The 20032-nt window shown below is 39.5% G+C and overlaps 1 protein-coding gene across 1 annotated transcript in view; it reads left to right on the forward strand.

Moving 5' to 3' along the window:
• Positions 1 to 1745: 1745 nt before the first annotated feature.
• Positions 1746 to 20032, forward strand: part of znf236 (zinc finger protein 236) — a gene marked incomplete at its 5' end in the record, with an annotated part of 67156 nt that continues 48869 nt past the window's right edge. The window contains 6 exons of the mRNA XM_083917956.1: positions 1746 to 1797; positions 3354 to 3493; positions 6035 to 6199; positions 6317 to 6495; positions 8382 to 8512; positions 9862 to 10034. Coding sequence (XP_083774082.1) covers positions 1746 to 1797; positions 3354 to 3493; positions 6035 to 6199; positions 6317 to 6495; positions 8382 to 8512; positions 9862 to 10034 — 840 coding nt within the window. The remainder of the gene's footprint in view (positions 1798 to 3353; positions 3494 to 6034; positions 6200 to 6316; positions 6496 to 8381; positions 8513 to 9861; positions 10035 to 20032) is intronic.

Consider the following 20032-nt stretch of genomic DNA (forward strand, 5'->3'; position numbering starts at 1 on the left):
AAATGACCAAAGCCATTCGTAACTCATTGCCTCCCTCTGCTGGTGTTAACGCACAATAAAGTCATTTGACAATGTGCCTCATACCTTCGTGAAAAATCAATATATTGTCTATGGCACTCAGTTGTGAGTGCAAAGCTAACATATCACATTTGATATTTTTATGTCTGATATACCTATGGGACTTAAACTATGTCATGGGTGAGTTTATCTTCAGTTTTTCACACAGCACTTTATGTCATCCCTATTTCCTATGGCAGTTATATCTCATACATTATGAATCAAGGCAATCAATATTTTTTTATATACTGTGTGGTGTTTCTTCTATAGTAGGCTAAATCAAGAAGTTTCAAATAGCGTTTCCCTTGGGAATTAAATAACAGTGTTTGTAACACTAGGTTACTTTCTCTCTAGCTTAATAAACATAATAGAGTTAATAGAATGACAATGTCTTTTTTATCTATTTTATTGTGTGATTGTGTGTGTGTGTGTGTGTGTGTGGGGGGGGGGGGATCAAGAGGATCAAACTATGCTTCATCAACATCTAAAATGTTTACATTTGAGAACATCATGCCTCATTGCTTTTTTTCGCTTGTGCTATCCTTTTTGTGTGGCATTTTTTCATGTTCACTTTCAAATGCCTACTTCTGATAGGAGGTGTTAATAGTCTACATCAGGGGTGTCAAACTCAGGCCCGTGGGCTAAATCTGGCCCGCGGCATAATTATATTCGGCCCGCAAGATCATATCAAGGTCTATGAGAGCTGGTCTGCGAGTATATAGCACATACGCATCTACTTTTCTGTTAACAAACATGAGCATCCATGCTACCAGTCTCTGCAGACAAACTTAATCCACCCCTCCCCAAAAATGGGCAAAAGAAAGTTGGAAAACAGGAGCTTTCAACACAGGTGGGAGGCAGATTATCAGTTTATGAATGTAAAGACCGGTTTGTCTTGTCTGCAGAGCCACCATGGCGGTAACGAAAGAATAAAACATAAGAAACACCACGCCAAGCACAAGGACCCTCACTGAAGGTTCAACATTACACATCTGGAGAGAAGGGAAAACATGCACATTTGCAGTCTTTTTTTTTGTCATAAATATTGAGCTTGTTCCGCAACTTTGTCCGAGTTTTTAAATTTGGCCCACTGTGAATTGGAGTTTTACACCCCTGGTCTACATGGCTGGATAAACCTGTTGGGGAATCATGGAGTAATGAGCAATGGGCCCCTATGAAATCCCTGGTTAAGCAAACAAAAAATTATTAAGAAATATGCACTGGGGGCCTAATTTTGGCATATGGTAGACAGAGCAAGTAGGGCCTTATAATTTAAGTCATTTATATGTGCTTCAGTGGTGCATATTGCCACACTATTCACTTTAAGTCATATTACCTCAAACCAACAAACAGAAAGTGGGTCGTTCTTGGCCCTTGAGAGTCCACAGTACAGAATGACAGAATTAAACCGGCACTATACATGGACTAAATATATAAAATAATATCTCTATAAATAGGCTGTATATTATTAACAATAATAATGAAGTAGCTCACTTGTCAGTCAAACCAAAAAGTAATTTTTCTGTTGTACCTGAAGATGCATGTACAATAAACCAAACGGTAGATGTCTCCCTACTCCGTGCAGATGTGTGTTTTCATGGGCACGGTACGATGCTGTCTACAGATGACCGAGTCGCCATTTTGAAAAGCAAATCGTTCACAGCACACCCGTCCTGAGTACTGGAACTATGCCGCGGGGCCGGCCTCGCAAACTGAGAGTTAAAAGCAACGACGAAACAGGTAACAAGTACCAAAATGCAACGAATAAAAAATACATATTAAGTGCTATCCAAATAACCCGCTATTGTTTGGGCAAACACCTCTGTATCTTATATAATAACACTTCAATGTAGTGTATATAGTCCCCGGATATAGTATTGCGGGTGGGCTTTGCTTTGTGCGGCGAAGGAGTGATTGAGGCGGAATGATATTAATAACGTTTCGGTGGCTCTTCTTATTGGCTTCCAGTCTAAATTGGTGTCCACGAGAGGAAGAACCTAGGGCTAGTGTAGTGTTAGTCAATGTACGGTTTTTGACATTTTATCTTTGTTTATTAGTATAATGTCGTTAGCTTGTTGTTGCTAACTAGCTCGCTTTGCTACCGCTAGCCTAGAGGCTAACACGCCAAAATGTTGTCCATTGTTATTTTGATCCTGCGAGGCTGTAGCGAGGCAGTGTTGATGGAGCAGTGGTGTGTGACCAGAACACGTTGTCGCGTTCACGTATTGACATGACCCTGTGTGTTGTGATCTGTTGTCGGAATGCATTTAATGTGCTAGCACTGCTGTCATCATCGGAATGTGATGATTAGCATAGTTATTATTATTGAATGATAATGTTACGCTAACCACACGATTCCGCTCACGGATGGAAGGTAACGATAGTTGGGAATAAAAAACAACAGTACTTTCCTATAACGTTAAGTCTCTCACATAGTTCCTGTGACCGTTATGGCTTAGATGGGCGTGAGAAGCCAAACTGTTGAATATCACACGCCAGCAGGTTCACCAAAACAGCATTTGATAGAAACTGCATTTACATGAGACTGCACATGCATTTGTTTGTGCGCGAGCTAAGAGAGAAACCACATTTTTTTCTTTGGAAGGCAAAAACGGTTAATTAAAAACTTTATTTTTGCAAGTGAACCTCCATTATGCACACATACCTGCCTTTTAGAAGTGTCGTTGACCACATGTTTTTATTCACAAGGCACCATACATTAAGACCAGTATTTCAAGGCACACCTAGAGTAAATCATAATGAGTAGGACTCATTTCCAGGCAGCTGGTGGCGTGGCACAGTTGGAAAACCACTGCTCTAAAGTTCATTATTTCAAACCATAAATTTAAGGGATAACACTACATTATATTTTTAGCAGTCAAACTTATTACTAAATACAAGACAAATGGCACTGCGCTCAATTCGGAACTATTGCTGTGATTGTTAGATTGTTTGATAATTGTCAGCCTCCAATAATAGATCAAGCCCTTCTGTTCAGTATTGTACTGGACAATTTTACTAATAGGCCTACATTATATGGACCCCAGGAAGAGGGACTCCTATTGAAATAATAAAACAAAACAACATAAAAAGAAAAACATTGTAATACATTATTTAGGATTATTCCTTTTTTAGTAAAATTAGACTATTCCACTTAATTCTGAAACCTACTCCCACTTAGAGAAACTGATTCACAGTTTTTTTAAAACACATATAGTAGAAAATGCACAGAATTGGGTACTTTAGAAAGCCCCTTGAACCAAATTAGTCAAGTGTTGTCTCTTGTGCTCGATCAGATGTGGATCCCAGCGACAGTAAGGCGGAAAGTTTCAGTGATGGAGAGCTCAAGGACAAGAAGTGCACAATATGCTCTCAAATCTTTACCACTGAGAGCCAGCTGCAGAAGCATCTACGTGAACACGAAAGCAACGATAAGGTAAGTACAGCATAAAAGTGTCCGCAATTCCACACATTCAGTTCTTGAATCTGACCTATATTTAATTCAATTTCAATTCAGTTCAAAGTATAATCGCATCCACTTCAGTAGAATCACAATACTAATATAAGCCTCGTCTCAACCGGCAGTTGAAATTCAAATGCCTTGTAAAAAGCCACCTTCTGGGTAGTTCTGCACAGTGCTAAGCCAGGCACCACAGGATATACCAGAGCAGTATGAGGTGACAGCGTTCCAGCCCTTACGGGAGCAGAAAGCTTCATCTGTGAGGTTGTTGACCTGTTGTGGAATACCTTCACAAAGCACAACAAAATCCCAACACTCTACCTGACATCTCTGTGTAAGTTTAGTGCAGGTGAAGAGGAGAACTGTGTCCCAGCTCCAGGTTGGATTTGAGCCAATCTAGTGGCTGGAGGTGTGGATTTTTATCTCAGATAATTTTTCACAAAGCGAAAAATGAAGCTGCCATATATGTCATTGTTTATTTGAAAGTTTCAGCACGGATCTGAACCTAATGTGCCAGTCACAATATTTGGAACCAGCTGAGCTGTTTCCAAAGCTTCTGCAATGTGCTGTTACCAGCAGCGTGTGGTGCGCACACTTCCATATTTTGTTTATACTGAACACATCTGGGGTCATTTACTTATCCTTATGCAACATTTCATCAGAGTCACAATATTCTGTACCACCATGTGTTTTCAGTTAAAGGAGCACAGCCTCAGGTGAATTGATAAACTGCTGCTAAATACGACTTGATGTGTACAGTGGGAACTATTGTCAAGCTGCAAAGGCACAGTCTGACTCCTAGATGAATGAAAAACCAATGCGGGAGGTAAGTACATAGGTGCAGTAGGTGTGAAAGGCTTCTGACATAATACAGTGGATTTGCTATGTGCCAGTATTGCATTGCTGGTCTTTTTTGTATTTTGGTGGTTTAGTGCATTTAAAGCAGAACTATAACAACATTTTTGCTAAGAAGGACCAAAGTTGTTTTGTCCAACCACCATCCCCCTGACTGAGGTCTCTCTGGTGCCCAATAACAGTCCCAAATAGCACAGCAAATGTTACACCTCCTTCTCATAGATGTGGAATCACAGTTGCAATTTCCTCTGCTGCAGTATTCACTGGCTGGTAATGGTCAGTAAATTAATTTGAGTGGCTATTTGTTTGAATTTCCATTCCCTCCTCCCATCCATGTATGTGTAATGTTACTGTGTGAAGGATGTTCCTGCCCCTGATGTGTTTACACTTTCTGGTGGCTACTCTTGGGGCGATTGGTTTGTGTGGATATGAATTTTACATGGAGCAAGGTACGGGCGGACCATCCACGTGCAGCCCCAAAAAAATCATCTCTCACTCTTACATGCACACACGCATCACACACACATAAGCGCATGTTCAGGGGCTTGGTTCATCCCTCCATGCTATTAACAAGAATGTTAGAGTAAGGAAAACTACTGTCATTTGGTCTCCTCCTCCTTCAGTTGCAGCTGCACCTGTAGTTGTGAGCCATTTTAATTTCAAGGCCACTATAGTCGTGTTTCCACTAGCCCTATAGTGTGGCCGCTCATAAAGTTTCAGGGCACGCCCTTACAAAAGGCTGTTCACTCGCCGTGTTTCCATTACAAAAAAAATCTTGAGAGGGATTTTCGAGACCCCAGAGGTGACTTATCACTCTGAATGGGTTTCGTTCGCCGGTGAGCAGCTGGTCAGTGATACAGTGGTGTGTTCTTTCTCAAGAGAAATACAGAATAGTTGTAGTTTGATTTAAGGTGGCCCGTATTATTCACAACGTCAACTTATGTACAAGTAACATGGAAGAAAACACTCAAAACGGCCTCCTTAGCGACTCACATGCAAATTAGGTGCGTTTTTGTCGAGATAGACCCGCTTCATTCCAGTTAGTCGACCATAGTGGAAATGCACCTTAAGTTCACACACATTGGCACTCTGTCCAGGCTGAAGAGCAGCAGCCTCTGGGTCTGCCAGTCTGAATAAGACTCGCCGGTGTCAGCGTTGCTCTCAGCCTTCTTTGCAGTCAGAAAGTACTTTGAAATTAAGTCAGTCAGCTCCTCTAATAGAAATGGAATTTGATATCAAGGCCATTTTAGCCTCATGGTAAATAATTATTTATGTTGTCTGGTATTTTTCTGTACTTGTATATCACAGTGGGTTTTCTCTCTTTCTGTCTCTTCCTATCTCTCCCAAGCTGAGACACCTCAAACAAAGATTACCCACTTATGAAACATTATTTATTATTTAATGATGAAATGTTGTGTTTTAACACACCTGTTTTGCAAATGTCCAAGATTCTAGAAGACACTTAAGTACGACAGGGGGAGATCATGGGGAGCTTTCCAGGTCCACAGCAAATGCATTTTCTAACATCAGTTAAGGTAGCGCATTGTTTTAGGTGCTACAGTAACTCCTGTCTCCAGCAAGGACATGAGTGCAGAGGGAGACGTCTTGAGATCTTAAACTCTTCATCACTGCTTTCTCTAACTTCTCCTCTCTTCCTTGCAGCCTCATCGATGTGATCAGTGCCCACAGACATTTAATGTGGAGTTCAACCTCACACTCCACAAGTCCACACACACGACCTCTGAATTCACCTGCCCCGTTTGCAAAAAAAGGTTCTCTCGCATCGCCAGCCTCAAATCTCATGTCATGCTGCACGAAAAGGAGGAGGTTTGTAAGCCAACCAATGGAACATGAAAGCATGACTGATTTGCATCCAATACCCGTTAGGAAGAAATGCATCTCTCTGTTTTGTCTCCTCTGCCAACAATGCTACCTACCCTGCAGAATTTGATCTGCGCAGAGTGTGGAGATGAGTTCATTCTTCAGAGCCAGCTCTCTCTGCACTTGGAGGAGCACCGCAAGGAGCTGTCGGGCGTCAAGGTCTACACCTGCAAGTCCTGCGACAAGGAGTTCAAGACATCTGCACACCTCAAGGAGCACATGAAGAGTCACGTCAAGATGAGGTCAGGCAGGGCTGCAGACGTGATTTTTTTCATTTAACAAAGTCAGGTGCAAAATGTGTTGAAGTTAAAAAGGGAAACTATGTTCTTGGAAATTTACAGTCTAAAAAGTCTACCACCACTTTGATAATGCTATCGGGCTGTTAAGACGTGATGTAACACCCTTTCAAAATATGATTTCCGGGTCCAACGCACTCCAAGCCTCTTATTTCTACAACGCAGCAGTGCCGTGTTCCCTGTTGTTTGAACAGATCTGAGTTTTTTTTAGATAATAAAGTCTGATTCTGAGTAAACTTCTACAAACTGTTCCGTAAAGGAGCTGTAACATAGACTGTAATGGACGTAGCTTCCAGGCCTGAAAAAGTGAAGCCAATGGTGAAGTGCCTTAAACCTGCATTCTCTCTAATATCCAGCAGGGGGCGGCTCCACTGGCTCCAAAGAGAAGTCTGATTGTATAGAAGTCAATGGAAAAATGAGCCTGCTCAGTTTATTTATGACCTCAGTAAACAGGTACCTAAGAGTTTATGGTCTCGTTAGTTTCAAGTTACTTCAATACAACACGATGTTCATTTTGAAAATCATGGCCTAATTAAGTGTTGGATGTAAATAGTAAGGTAGATGATAAAGCACTTCATCCGCTGACTTAGCGTGGCCAAATGTCAACCTGTCAGTCAGGACAGATGCTAAAAGATACGTGTGCGTGCGTGCGTGCGTGCGTGCATGCGTGCGTACATGCGTGTGTGTGTCTCAATTTTTGATATATAAGCATGTGTGATTTAATAAGTAGTTAATTGTCTTTTAGATATATCTTTATAACAGTATACATGCCATGAAATCCTTTTATTTCGTCCATAAGTGCCATTTGAATTTAAATACACTGTATTTGTTTATGCATTTTTTTCATTTTACCTCTCTCTTATTGACGAAAGAGGTGATCGTAATTTCACGTTCGGCCGTTGTCTGTTTTGTTTTAACGGAGCATTTGGACCCAGACATCGTATTTTTAAAGGGTGTTACGTCAGACTTAACAGCCAGATTAGGACTTGTAGCTGCCACAGACAATGTTTTGCATTTAATTTTATGAATATTTATCAGTAAAGCTTAAATAAAAAAGGTTAAATTGGCTGCATGAGGACATGCACAATCTGCTATGGCATTCTTATTTATTCCTATAACAGGCAGTTTTGCAGCCTATATTGTACAAGAGCAACGGTCCTCAGTGCTGCGTGTGAACCCTTTATAGCCTATTTCTAAACTATATTAGTTGAAGCTAAACAGTAGGACCAAGGTCCAAAAAGAGCCTTGCAGGCATAACAGTTACAATAACAACAGCTCTTGAGGATACCTCTTGTACAATTGATGCTTTATCAACTCAAAATTGTATGTGTGGAAATGAAAGATGTGGTTTGATCTAAAACTAGAAGCCAAAATGTATTAAGAACATGCAAGGAAATCAGACCTGAACAGCTGACATATCAAGTGCCATAGATCGACACTGGACAAATAAGCATGGCACAAAATTATGTGGTACAGAAATTCTTGTTTGTCCATTGTGAAACTGAAAATGGATTGTATTATAAAGTAATTTTAGGTGAAGGCCTCAGTTCAAACACACAAGAAAGTATAAAAAGCTCAAGAGTGGTACATTTTGAAAGCACTGTGTTATGTCTAAGAAGATGTAAGAATGCTTCTTTGAACTTTTTATTAAGAAAAAATGTTGCTACAAAACACAAAAATGATTTGAGTGTTTCTTTCCCTACAGCACACACATGTTTTCAATAAGAAAAGCATATTTAATCCAACAAGGGTTAAGTGCAACAAAGCAAAAGAAAGATAAAGATCTGCATTATTCTAATTGAATGATTTGTTTTTGTTTATTACTTCTGCAGGCCACTTAACTCTAGTTCCAGAAACTACAAAAAAAACATTGACCGCAGCGGGTTCCAAAACAACTGCCATCATTGCGGAAAGGCTTTCAAAAAGCCCAGCCAGCTTGTTAGGCACATACGAATACACACGGGTAAGTAAAAAAGCACAGAAAATACAACGCGTTTGGTTTACATACAGTAGATCTGATGTCCATCTAATGATTCATGCTCAGAGGAATTATTGTAGAAGCTCTGTGTGGACTGTGTTGACCTGCAGGTTACGCAAAACCTGAAGTAGATGTTTTGTTAGGTGTGGATGGTCACAGGCACCAGGTCGTAACTGTGGGCTCTGTAGCCCGCTGTCCCAACGCCAGAGGTTGTGGATGCAGCAGGAGGTACTAGAGAGCTGGCTGTTCTGGTTCCTGATTTGAGTGTTTTAATGCCCAGCTTTTCCTCTGACAAAAAATTTAATTTGGTGACATCCCATGACTTACGGTTCAAATCAAGTAGAATTTATTTTGTTTTACAGAAAATCCATCATTTGATGTAGCCTGTTAAAGAAGTAGAAAGTTGAAGTGTTGCATGTACAATAAACATCGCTCTGCATGTTTTTACTGACCACAACAGCAACAGATATATGTTTGATTATTTATAAATTATAGGCTCTCTGTGACCACTGCAAGTCAGTTGCACTGCAATCTCTATAATCAGGGAGACCTTATGATTTATGATTACCTTATTTAAGACTATGTTTGTTTACTCAAAAAGGTGTGTGTCCTATCTGTGACCCAATTACATTTAACAAAATGTAAAGTTAAGGGATTCCAGTGTGTTTAAGTGCCAGTTTTATCGTGAATCACAATTATTTTGGCCAGGAAATCAAGAAGATATATCGGCCCATGATTAACTGACTCCATGACATATCGCCACCAACTCCTGAGCAGTTTGCTGTGTTTGCATTGCTTTTCTGATTGACTGTACACCTCATCTCAGTTCATCACTCAGCTGTCATACAGAGATGTTTTATGGGTAAAATTCCAATATTGGTATGACAGATATTCCCTCATGGATTTGAGCTTGATCAGCCATCAGGGTTCAGGTCATGTAGCCAGTAGCTTCCACCCACATGTTGTTTAGATATCATTCATATGTTAATTTGTTTGGTTGCCTGGCTGGATGACTAATGCTGGATGGAGTTTATTCCTCTGTGCTGTGAATTTCAAACTGCCCTTATGCTGAAGAGGTTAACAATCACTCTGGGAGACTAGACACGCACACGCACACGCACACGCACACGCACACGCACACACACACACACACACACACACACACACACACACACACACACACACACACACACACACACACACACACACACACACACACACACACACAATATGCCTCATTCCCCCACGCTCTCCGATGCACAGAACAGCTGATACCAGTGTTTCTGGCAATTTGACCTGTGTTTGATGTGACCTTTCCCTTCCCTTCCATTCAGGTGAGAGGCCCTATAAGTGCACACACTGCGGCAAGGCTTTTAACCAGAAGGTGGTGCTGCAGACTCACATGGTGAGACACACTGGAGAGAAACCTCACCTCTGCATGTTCTGCCCTGCTTCCTTCTCCCAGAAAGGAAACCTCCACTCCCACGTTCAAAGAGTTCATTCTGAGGTAAGAGCACAGTGCTACAAGTTTGAAAGTAAAAGCTCACACCTGAAATACTGCAAGAAATATACATGTATATACTCTACATACAGTGGAGATCGAAATTAGAGAATCAACCTTAAGTATTAATTCTTGATTTATTCTGAAATACTTTTTTTTTTATTGTTCAGAATTTGATAGAAAATCCTCTGGGTTTTTTTTTTAATAAAAAAAAAAATCTAGGCACTTCAACAAAAAACTTTATTTTGTGAAAGAAACAGGGCTACACTATTCGGAAGTGTAGAGGCTCTTGCTTTGAATGACTTCAGCACATCTGCGCCCACAGGATAAGTAGGCTGTGTCCAACAATTAAGTAAATTGTCACCAGATGCCAGATAAACACCAATAACTGGGAGGGATCTTAATTTTGCTCGCTGCTTTTTTTCACAAAATTAAGGTTTTTGTTGAAGTGCCTTGGTTATTAAAAAGAAATATGCTAATACAGCAGTGGTATAGCCCCAGTGGATATTCTGTCAAATTCTGAACAATAAAAAATAACAATATTTCAGAATAAATAAAGTATTGTTCTCTAATCTTCGTTCTTGATGTCCACTGTAAATCCTTTTATTCCATGATATATTCTTTAGGTGATAGTAGGTTGACTCTGTTATTGTGTGGCTGTAGAAGTTCAGGTCTGAGTCCATGACTACACCTAAGTTTCTGGCTTGGTTTGTGGTTTTTAACATTACCGTTGAAGCTGGGTGCTAACTTTTAATCGTTCTTCCTTGGCTCCAGAATCGATTATTTTGTTTTTTTCTTTGTTTAATTGGTCCATCCAATTGTTGATTTGGTCAGTGCATCTACTCAGTACTTGTATTGGAATATAGTGGCCTGGTGCTAGTGTTGTGTAAATTTATATGTCGTCTACATATTTATGGTAAAATATTTTGTTGTTTTTCATGATCTGAGCCAGTGGAAGCATGTACTGTAGAAGAACTCCATATGTAATTGTTGCCCGCTCAGATATGTAATTACCTATTGACACAAAGTAGTCCCTTCTCTTCAGGTAGGATTAATACCAGTTTAATACTGTTCCAGAGAGTCTAGTATAATCATATGTTGTGATCGACTGTATCGAATGCAGCAATGAGATCCAGTAATACTAAGACAAAAATTCTGCCATTGTTTGTGTTTAAGTGGATGTCATTGAAGACCTTTACAAGAGCCATATCAGTGTTATGGTGTGGTATAAATTCTGACTGGAGGACACCAAAGCAGTTGTATGAAGTCGTTCATCTGCTTAAAATTAACATTTTCAAAGATTTTCCTCAGATATGACAGGTTTGATATTGCTATATAATTAGTGATTGACCGATACAGCAGCTGGCCTATATTTGAGTTTTTTAGGTGTATCGGTATTGGCCCTTGCGGGCTGCTGTATAGTTGTTTCCCAGCATTATTTACAGACAGGCGTCCACAGGCAGCTCTGTGTTGCTTGAGACGCCTTTTTAAGTTCAATAAATGTTCCCTTTTTTAAAAAAAAATTGAGACTCATAACCAGGGGTGAAAGTAGTTTTTATTTCTTGCCGGTGCTATCATATTGACCAATAGTGCGCATAATGTGCGCGTCGCTAGCTAATGAAAACACCCAGGGCTGTAGCCCAGATGTCAGTCCTTCCCAGATGGGGGTTCAGGTTTTTTTTTAAATGGCGCAGATGAAAATGCAATTGTGATGTAGTTTGAGAAGGAAAGAACGGGGCAGGCCTACTGAGGAGGTATATGTTTATGTTAAAGATAGGAAAGGTCAGCACAGACACCAGCAGCCAGAATGAGACATAAGAACAGCCTACAGCCTCAGAAACACTGTCATGCACCGACCTGATGTCAAGTGGACCGAGCTAAATCCACTGCAGGTTTCCTGAAACTGCAAACTAGACGCCATCACTGTTCAGATGGACGTTTTCTCTTCCGACAGGTGTTTGGGTTTAACGAGTGACCCGTTAACTGGACACTATCACCTGAAAGAGTCTGCGGTTGCCATAGTGCTGGTAGATGTTAATAACAGGAATAGAATAGTAGCTGACTTGGGGGAAAAACCTCTATGTTTAATTTTTCATGACAGTGTTAAACATAATGTCACCTACCTGATCAGTCTTAATAGTTTTGTTTGATGTTACAGTAAACATGAGGAGCGAGTTCCTCCTAATAATTTCTAATTCAAATTAGTTTTCTCAATTATTCATTTGTCTTTGCAACCTGCTTGTGTAAACACGTGATCGTAGAATTTTATTAACCACTTTCATTGTCAATTCATTGTCATGCGTTGGAAAATATAGAAAATAAATGAAAGTCCAGTGATTGTGGTGCGCCACCAGCCGCTAGCTGTCTCCCTCATGTAGTAAAACAGATCTCAGAGTATCTCCTTTTTATACAGTCTATGAACAGCTATCTCTCTTAAAAACATACTTAAGTCAGTCTGCTTTAAGTTTGATTCTGAAGTTATCAAGTCAGTCTGCTTTAAGTTTGATTCTGAAGTTATCAAGTCAGTCTGCTTTAAGTTTGATTCTGAAGTTATCAAGTCAGTCTGCTTTAAGTTTGATTCTGAAGTTATCAAGTCAGTCTGCTTTAAGTTTGATTCTGAAGTTATCAAGTCAGTCTGCTTTAAGTTTGATTCTGAAGTAATCACTTAATCACTTGTCAGCGTGGACTATGTTTTTTTTTTTTTAGATGGCACAGAGGTCCAGGGCTACAGCCCCGAATGCCCAGGTCTAACCACGCACCAGGCGCGCGCACACTGAAAAATACACTGTCTTATTTATAATGGTCTACTTATCAAGCATTCACTAGAACGTCTTATCACTTAAGTACTTTTTAATCACACTGCTACTGTGAAAGTCTCAGACTTTGCAATAAACGTCTGTCTGCTAAAACACTTTGATTACCAGCTGCGAATGTTGGCACAAGATCTGGTTAAGCCGTGCATGCACTGCTCGCAATGTCTGTCCAGGGAAACACTGCACACATAAAAACGAACATTAAAACATCAACATATTTTTCTGTATATGTTGTTTTTATTTGGGAGACTTTGCAACAAACGTCTGTCTGCTAAAACACTTTGGAAACCAGCTGCGCATGTTGGAGCAGGATAGTCAAGCAGTACGTGCGCTGTGAGCGAAACGCTGCACTGAAGGTTCAGACACAATTCAGAGACAGTTCAGAGCAACTTACATGCAATGTGTATTGTGGAAAACGTGTTGCTTCTGGTAATTTGACATTAGCAGGTGTGTTAGTGCAATTTATTTTAGAGACAGTATATTTTTCTTTACAGTACGGCGTAACCCTCCAAATGTTTTAGTGGTACGCCCTACCGGCCAGTACCGGCTTACTTTCACCCCTGCTCGTAACAACTCGTAATATCATCATTGTTTAATTTGTATGATGTAAATTGAGGAAGCAAAAGTAGTATTGGCCTATAAATATCGGCTCAAGAAAATTGGCAGTCTATATCGGTCATTGGCTAAGGCTGATGAAAAAAAGTTGTCAGCAATGGCCCTAAAAAAATCCATATCCGTCTATAATTGTACATTTGTGAAGTTTCTAAGTCGTTCTTTTTTAAGAGAGGCTCGATAATCTACTAAACACCTCAACATTATTGCCGGGCATTATCTGCACCCCAGCGCCTAGTTTACAAGCTCTGGCATGTGTAATGGCGCATGCAGGGAGGACAGAGGGCGTACCACACACATCCAAGGTGGGGATATAAACAAATTCAGGGGATAGGAACACTTTCAATCCTGCCAGATCCTCACAGAGAATGAAGTCAAGCCCCAATACCGACAACTTGGACCGCAAACCATCTCGTATCAGGCCAGACACAATGGAACAGGACCACCATGCACGCACAGAAGAGGTTAAGCATCAACAAGGGTATATAGAAAAATATTCACACGACCTCGGGGTCGTAACATAGTGAAATTTTGTTGCGTCAAACTCCCAGGCGTTGCACGAGACAAGAAATTATAAAAACAAAACCAGATAAAAATATACACAAATGGGCAATATTTATGAAACAGCAAACACGGTCAAAAGTAAACAGTGTAAATAAAGTGAGAGCACAATATAAATGACAGTAGTGCAGGTATTAAATAATATATACATAGGCATGTCTTTGGGTATTTTGGCCTTTAAGAATGTACTGTTCATTGATTAAGGCTCTGATGGCCCGTGAAAAAAAACATTCTCTCAGTGTATGAGATCAGGCAAGGGATCTTTTATTATCCTCCTAGCTCTGCTTATTGTATAGGCTCTGCAGGGAGGGGAGCGAGGTCCCCGTAGTGCACTTAACTAGTCGCACAATCCTCTCTGCAGGGCCACCTTGTCGTGAGAGGACCTGTTGCCACACCGGGTAGTTAAGCTTATCGTCAGGATTCTCCGCACTGCAGCAGAGCAGAGGGATTGAAGGCTTTCTGAGAGACCTTGAATTTCTCTCAGCTCTCGTAGGTGATACAAGTACTGTCTGGCCTTTTGTTGTCACAGTGTCAATATGTGTCCTCCAGCAGTGTATTACAGCAACAAGGAAGTCTACAAAACAACAAACTTTATAGCAGGGTTTTTAATTTTCATCACTGTCTGAAATAGAAAGATAGGTTTGACACATCAATCACTAAATGAATCCTCCCCAAATCCTCAACAGTTATAAATTACTTGATTTGTTTTCAGTGCAAAACCACAGAGCTGATGTTCTGTGTCAGATCTTTTAATTATTCTAGCTTTTATCATCTGTCAAAAGCTGCATTCATTTAGGATAATGTTTCAAAAACAAATTCATTTTGTCATGAATGCAGTTTCATTTGTTCTGCGAATTTCTAGAAATACCTGAAATGAGGTGGAATAACTGAGATTTTGCCACTCGTATAATTCTTGATTGATTAAAAATAATTCTCGTGTGTGTGTGTGTGTGTGTGTGTGTGTGTGTGTGTGTGTGTGTGTGTGTGTGTGTGTGTGTGTGTGTGTGTGTGTGTGTGTGTGTGTGTGTGTGTGTGTGTGTGTGTGTGTGTGTGTGTGTGTGTGTGTGTGTGTGTGTGTGTGTGTGTGTGTGTGTGTGTGTGTGTGTGTGTGTGTGTGTGTGTGTGTGACTCTGTTTCTTTTTCAAAACTGCCATCACAGTATTTACTGCTGTATCGAAACAGTAGCATGTGCAGCGACACACGTATCAGCAAGAACAATGTCGCAGTATAAAGCGGATTTTTTGAGCACAGGCCTCAGTTGGAAATACTCTGTCACAGTCAGGCTATTGTATGAACCTATCCCAAGTGATTTCTCTAATAAATTTGCATATAAATTTCATATTGATAGAGGCTCTGGTATAAAGAGAGACCTCTTCACATCTGATAGAATGGCTATTATTAACAAAACAAAAGACAATCAGGACCGATGATGTACTAAGCTATATCATCAGTGAAATGTGAACCACATACATCCCGAGTCATCACAGGTACTGGGAATTAAATATACATCAAAAATAGAGTTTACATACTGTACATTATATTTTGAGTGTGGACCTAAACAGAGACTATATACAAAATGCAACAAAGTGCAAAATCTGTAGTTGAGATTCCATTCAGAGGAATAAAGTGTCATTTTCACTTGGTAATGTCCTGTCAAGCTTTACCTTTAATCATAGACCGTAAAAGATAGTAGCAGGTTTAATGTCATGGGTTAATATCTGAATTTACAGTTACTTTATAAATATCTGGGCATAAGTGATAAATGAAAAGACGCAGGAAATGGATGCGACGTACAAACACATCCGCCCCCCGTTATCTACGGTGGGGGTGTTTTAATTTTGTTTATTTTAGAAATAATTAAGTGTGAATAGAAAGCGTCACACTCAATTCAGCGTGATAAGCAGTCAGATTGCTTTAATGCTCACAAGTACATATTTGATGACTGATTTTACTCCATCCATTGTGTTCCAGTCCACTGGAAAAAAAGGGTTTGTTTGTGCCATTTAAATGCTACATTATCATTTTCCTCAGAGCTTATACTTTCTCTTTCTCTTTTTAACGAAATAGATTAGAACTAATTGAAGCATGATTGTATATTCCGTGCTAAAAGCCCATGGTGGGACCAGTTGATTAAATTACTTCTGGAAAGCCAAACAGCAGGACCATTTGAATAATGCATCTAATTTTTACAAGCGTCCTTCAGATTTCCTGCTCTAGATAGAGTTTGGCCTTAGTTGACAGACTTTATGAATACATTATGGTCAGACTTATTCACAATAGCTTTTCATGAGCAGATGCATACTCAAGAGTCAAGGGGCTAAAATCATCACGGTCAAATCCAATGAAGTGTTTTTGGTTGTGTAGGGTGTAGGCATGTTGAGACAGTAACACTGTGCTCATTCATAAAAGTATAACCCATCTGCAAAATAGTTCAGACGCTGTGTAGAATATAAATAAAAACAGAATGCAATGATTTGCATATCAGTGAAGCCCAATGTGTAATTGGAAATAGCACAAAGACAACATTTCAAATGTTAACAGAATTTTTTTTTTTGTAAATTCACGTTTTAAAACAGTTGGGACATGGTCATGTTTACCCTTTCTGTTGCATCATCTTCTTTTAACAGCGCCCTGTAAGCGTTTGGGAACTGAGGAGACCAATTACTGTCATTTTGAAAGTGGAATGTTTTCCCGTTCTTGTTTGATGTAGGATTTCAGCTGCCCAACAGTGTGAGGTCTCCTTTGTCGTATTTTACATTTCATAATGTGTCAAACATTTCCAATGGGTGACCAGTCTGGACTGCAGGGAGGCTAGTTTAGCACCTGGACTCTTTTACTACAGAGCCATTCTGTTGTTATACGTGCAGAATGTGGTTCGGCTTTGTCTTGATGAAATAAGCAAGGCCTTCCCTGAAAAAGAAGGTGTATACTTGGCAGCAAAACCTGTATACATCATTCGGCATTAATGGTGCCTTCACTATGAATATATATGAAATCCACAAATTCTTTTGTATCTGATGTTGAGAAACATAATTCTTAAATAGTTGCAATATTTGCCAATGCAGTCTTTCAGAGTGGTGAACCACTCCACATCTTGACATAGAAAGGCTCAGCCTTTCTGGGATGCTCGTTTATACCCGATCATCTTACTAACATGCTAGATCAAATTCAAAGTGGGCATATAATCGTAAGAATTTTCTCTGTTTCAACATTTGAAATGTTGTCTTTGCGCTATTTTCAATTAAATATGGGGTTTCAATGTTTAGGAAATCATCACGTTCTTTTTAATTTACATACTGTCCCAACTTTTTTGGAAACAAATGCCAATAATAAGCTGCAGAAAATAAATCTACATAAATTTCAGCTGATTTAATCGGCTCTAACTCCTATGTATCTTACATCCAAACCATTAACATTTTAAGATATAGTAAGCCGTTTTTGCACAAAACGTTGTAATTTTCAGCGTAAGCAAGGACACTTCGATTTTCTTTTTTTTTTTTTATGGGGGTTAACAATCAAATACCACATTAGCACTACCGACACTGAATGTGTTTACCTTTAAAATCTAAGTTTCTAAAGTTAAAAAAAGTTTTTCCCGCATCTCAACCACCTGTATGACCTGACTAAACATTCTGCCAAATCTCTCTTGCTGACACCACCAAATACTTTTCAACTTGGCTTGCACGATAAATGACATCAGAAAACGATTTCCAAAAACCTTTTACCTATCTATGTTTATGATTCCTGTCACCTTCCCCCTCTCCTTTCTCTGTAGACCTGATTTCTGTCCTGATCCTTTCGTCATCGTTGCCATCTCTACCTTCACTCTCTTCGCTGGCTTCTCATATGACTTCTATTCCACCTCTGTCCCCTCTTTGCAGTCCTTCGCTCCCACTTAATGATTAACACTACAGAGAAAACACACATCTTAGCCCCGTGAGAAATGACCTCCTATGTTCAACCATCTTCCCCATATGTCCTTCACAGGTACATACTCATCCTTATCCCAGCTGCTACATACCCATAATCATCATGATGATAATAACACCTTACTGGAGCTCCATCATCCTCATACTCTGTCAAACATACTTCAAATATATCCTTTCATAGTTCAGCCACCTTTCTCCATTTCCAGTACAAAAAAAACAACAACAACTTTGTCCACTGACAATGATCCTTCACCCCACTGGTGGATTGTCCCTCACGGTAAGCATTTTTTTGTGGCACACTCAACAATCACACTTATGGATTTCTTCCCCTACACTCCGAATTAGTTTGTGAAGTAGCATTTTCAGTTTTCAAAGCATTCTACCGAACTTTACTGACACTTATTATGCCGATTAGAAACATTATACTGTACTTGAGAGCTTAAATTTAAATTATAGCTCAAGAAGACCCCCCCCCCCACACACACACACACACACACACTAATACATAAGCAAAATAAACTCACAGACTTCAATGAAAAATATATTCTTACATTTATTTATGGTGATATTAAAGGTCATACAGGCATGATAATCTCAACCAGTCACTGTGTGAAATGGAGTTCCAGAATCTGGCTTGCTGTCTGTCTTGGCTCTGATTGGTAGTACTCAATCTATACTCTCCCAGGTCTTGCAAATAACTAGTTTATTTTGGGTTGAAGCAGGGATATCCACTGAGTAGTGTTGTCAAGATAGAAAAATTCTGACTTTGGTTGTGTGTTTGGCAGCTACCTGCCTAAAATATCTCGATACAGATACTGAAACGATACCACGGCAGGAAACTCAAACATCAAAAGTAATGGAATAAAATATTCAACAAATGACAAGATGACAGAACGTGGAACTTCAAATTATTTCTTTTTTTTTATTAATTAAAACACTTATCAAGTCAAAATAAAAATATATTTTTGTAAAAGCTGCTGAGCTTTAAAACTACTTAACATGTTCAGTTCATAAAATAAGATAATGCTTTATTTGTCTCTGCAAACAGTAGTCAGTGTTTCTTCTAGGTTTACAGCCCCCAAGGCTGTAAACCTTTCTGTCATTTACAAGACAGAAAGATCACAATTATACAAGCAATAATCAGAGCCACAATGCAAACTCAGTTTAAATCAGTGTATTGCACAATAAGCTACACTCGGCATGAGAAAATGTCTTTTAAATAATTGTCCAAAAGGTCCAAATAATGTTCTCCAACAGAAACAGTCCAAGTTAAATCAAAAATCAACAAAATAAAGAAAGAATTTCAGTTTGTTTAATTCTGTTTTCCGTATTTTTCAGATTAAAAGTCGCTCCGGAGTATAAGTCTCACCCGCCGAAAATGCATAATAAAGAAGGAAAAAAACATATATAAGTCGCACTCGAGTATAAGTCGCATTTTTTGGGGATATTTATTTGATAAAATCCAACACCAAGAATAGACATTTCATCTTGAAAGGCAATTTAAAATAAAAATAGAATAGAGAACAACGGGCTGAATAAGTGTACGTTATATGACACATAAACAACTAAGAACGTGCCTGGTATGTTAACGTAACATATTACGGTAAGAGTCATTCAAATAACTATAACATATAGAACATACTATACGTTTACCAAACAATCTGTCACTCCTAATCACTAAATCCAATGAACTCTTCTTCCTCGCTGTCACTTCTGAACAACTCCGCCAACTCATAGGTACGGAAGTAGCAGGTAGCATCTTTTTTTTCACAATGCACTTCTGCCATGACCCGCCCCCGCCGAATTTTGACTGGTTGATGTGTGTGTGTGACGATTGCTGATAAACGCCTAGTCCTTACGTGACTGAGATAAATAATAGCCCGGGCTATTATTTGATATTTTACGGTAATGTGTTAAGAATTTCACACATAAGTCGCTCCAGAGTATAAGTCGCACCCCCAGCCAAACTATGAAAAAAACTGCGACTTATAATCCGAAAAATACGGTAGTTGTTTTGTTGTAGGAGTGAACCCTCCTCTCAAACTAAATAATAAAGGATCTCTGTCAAGTTTCAGTTTCGTTTTCATTT

This window comes from Echiichthys vipera (assembly GCF_963691815.1).
Source record: "Echiichthys vipera genome assembly, chromosome: 8".
NCBI classification, from domain to species: domain Eukaryota; kingdom Metazoa; phylum Chordata; class Actinopteri; order Perciformes; family Trachinidae; genus Echiichthys; species Echiichthys vipera.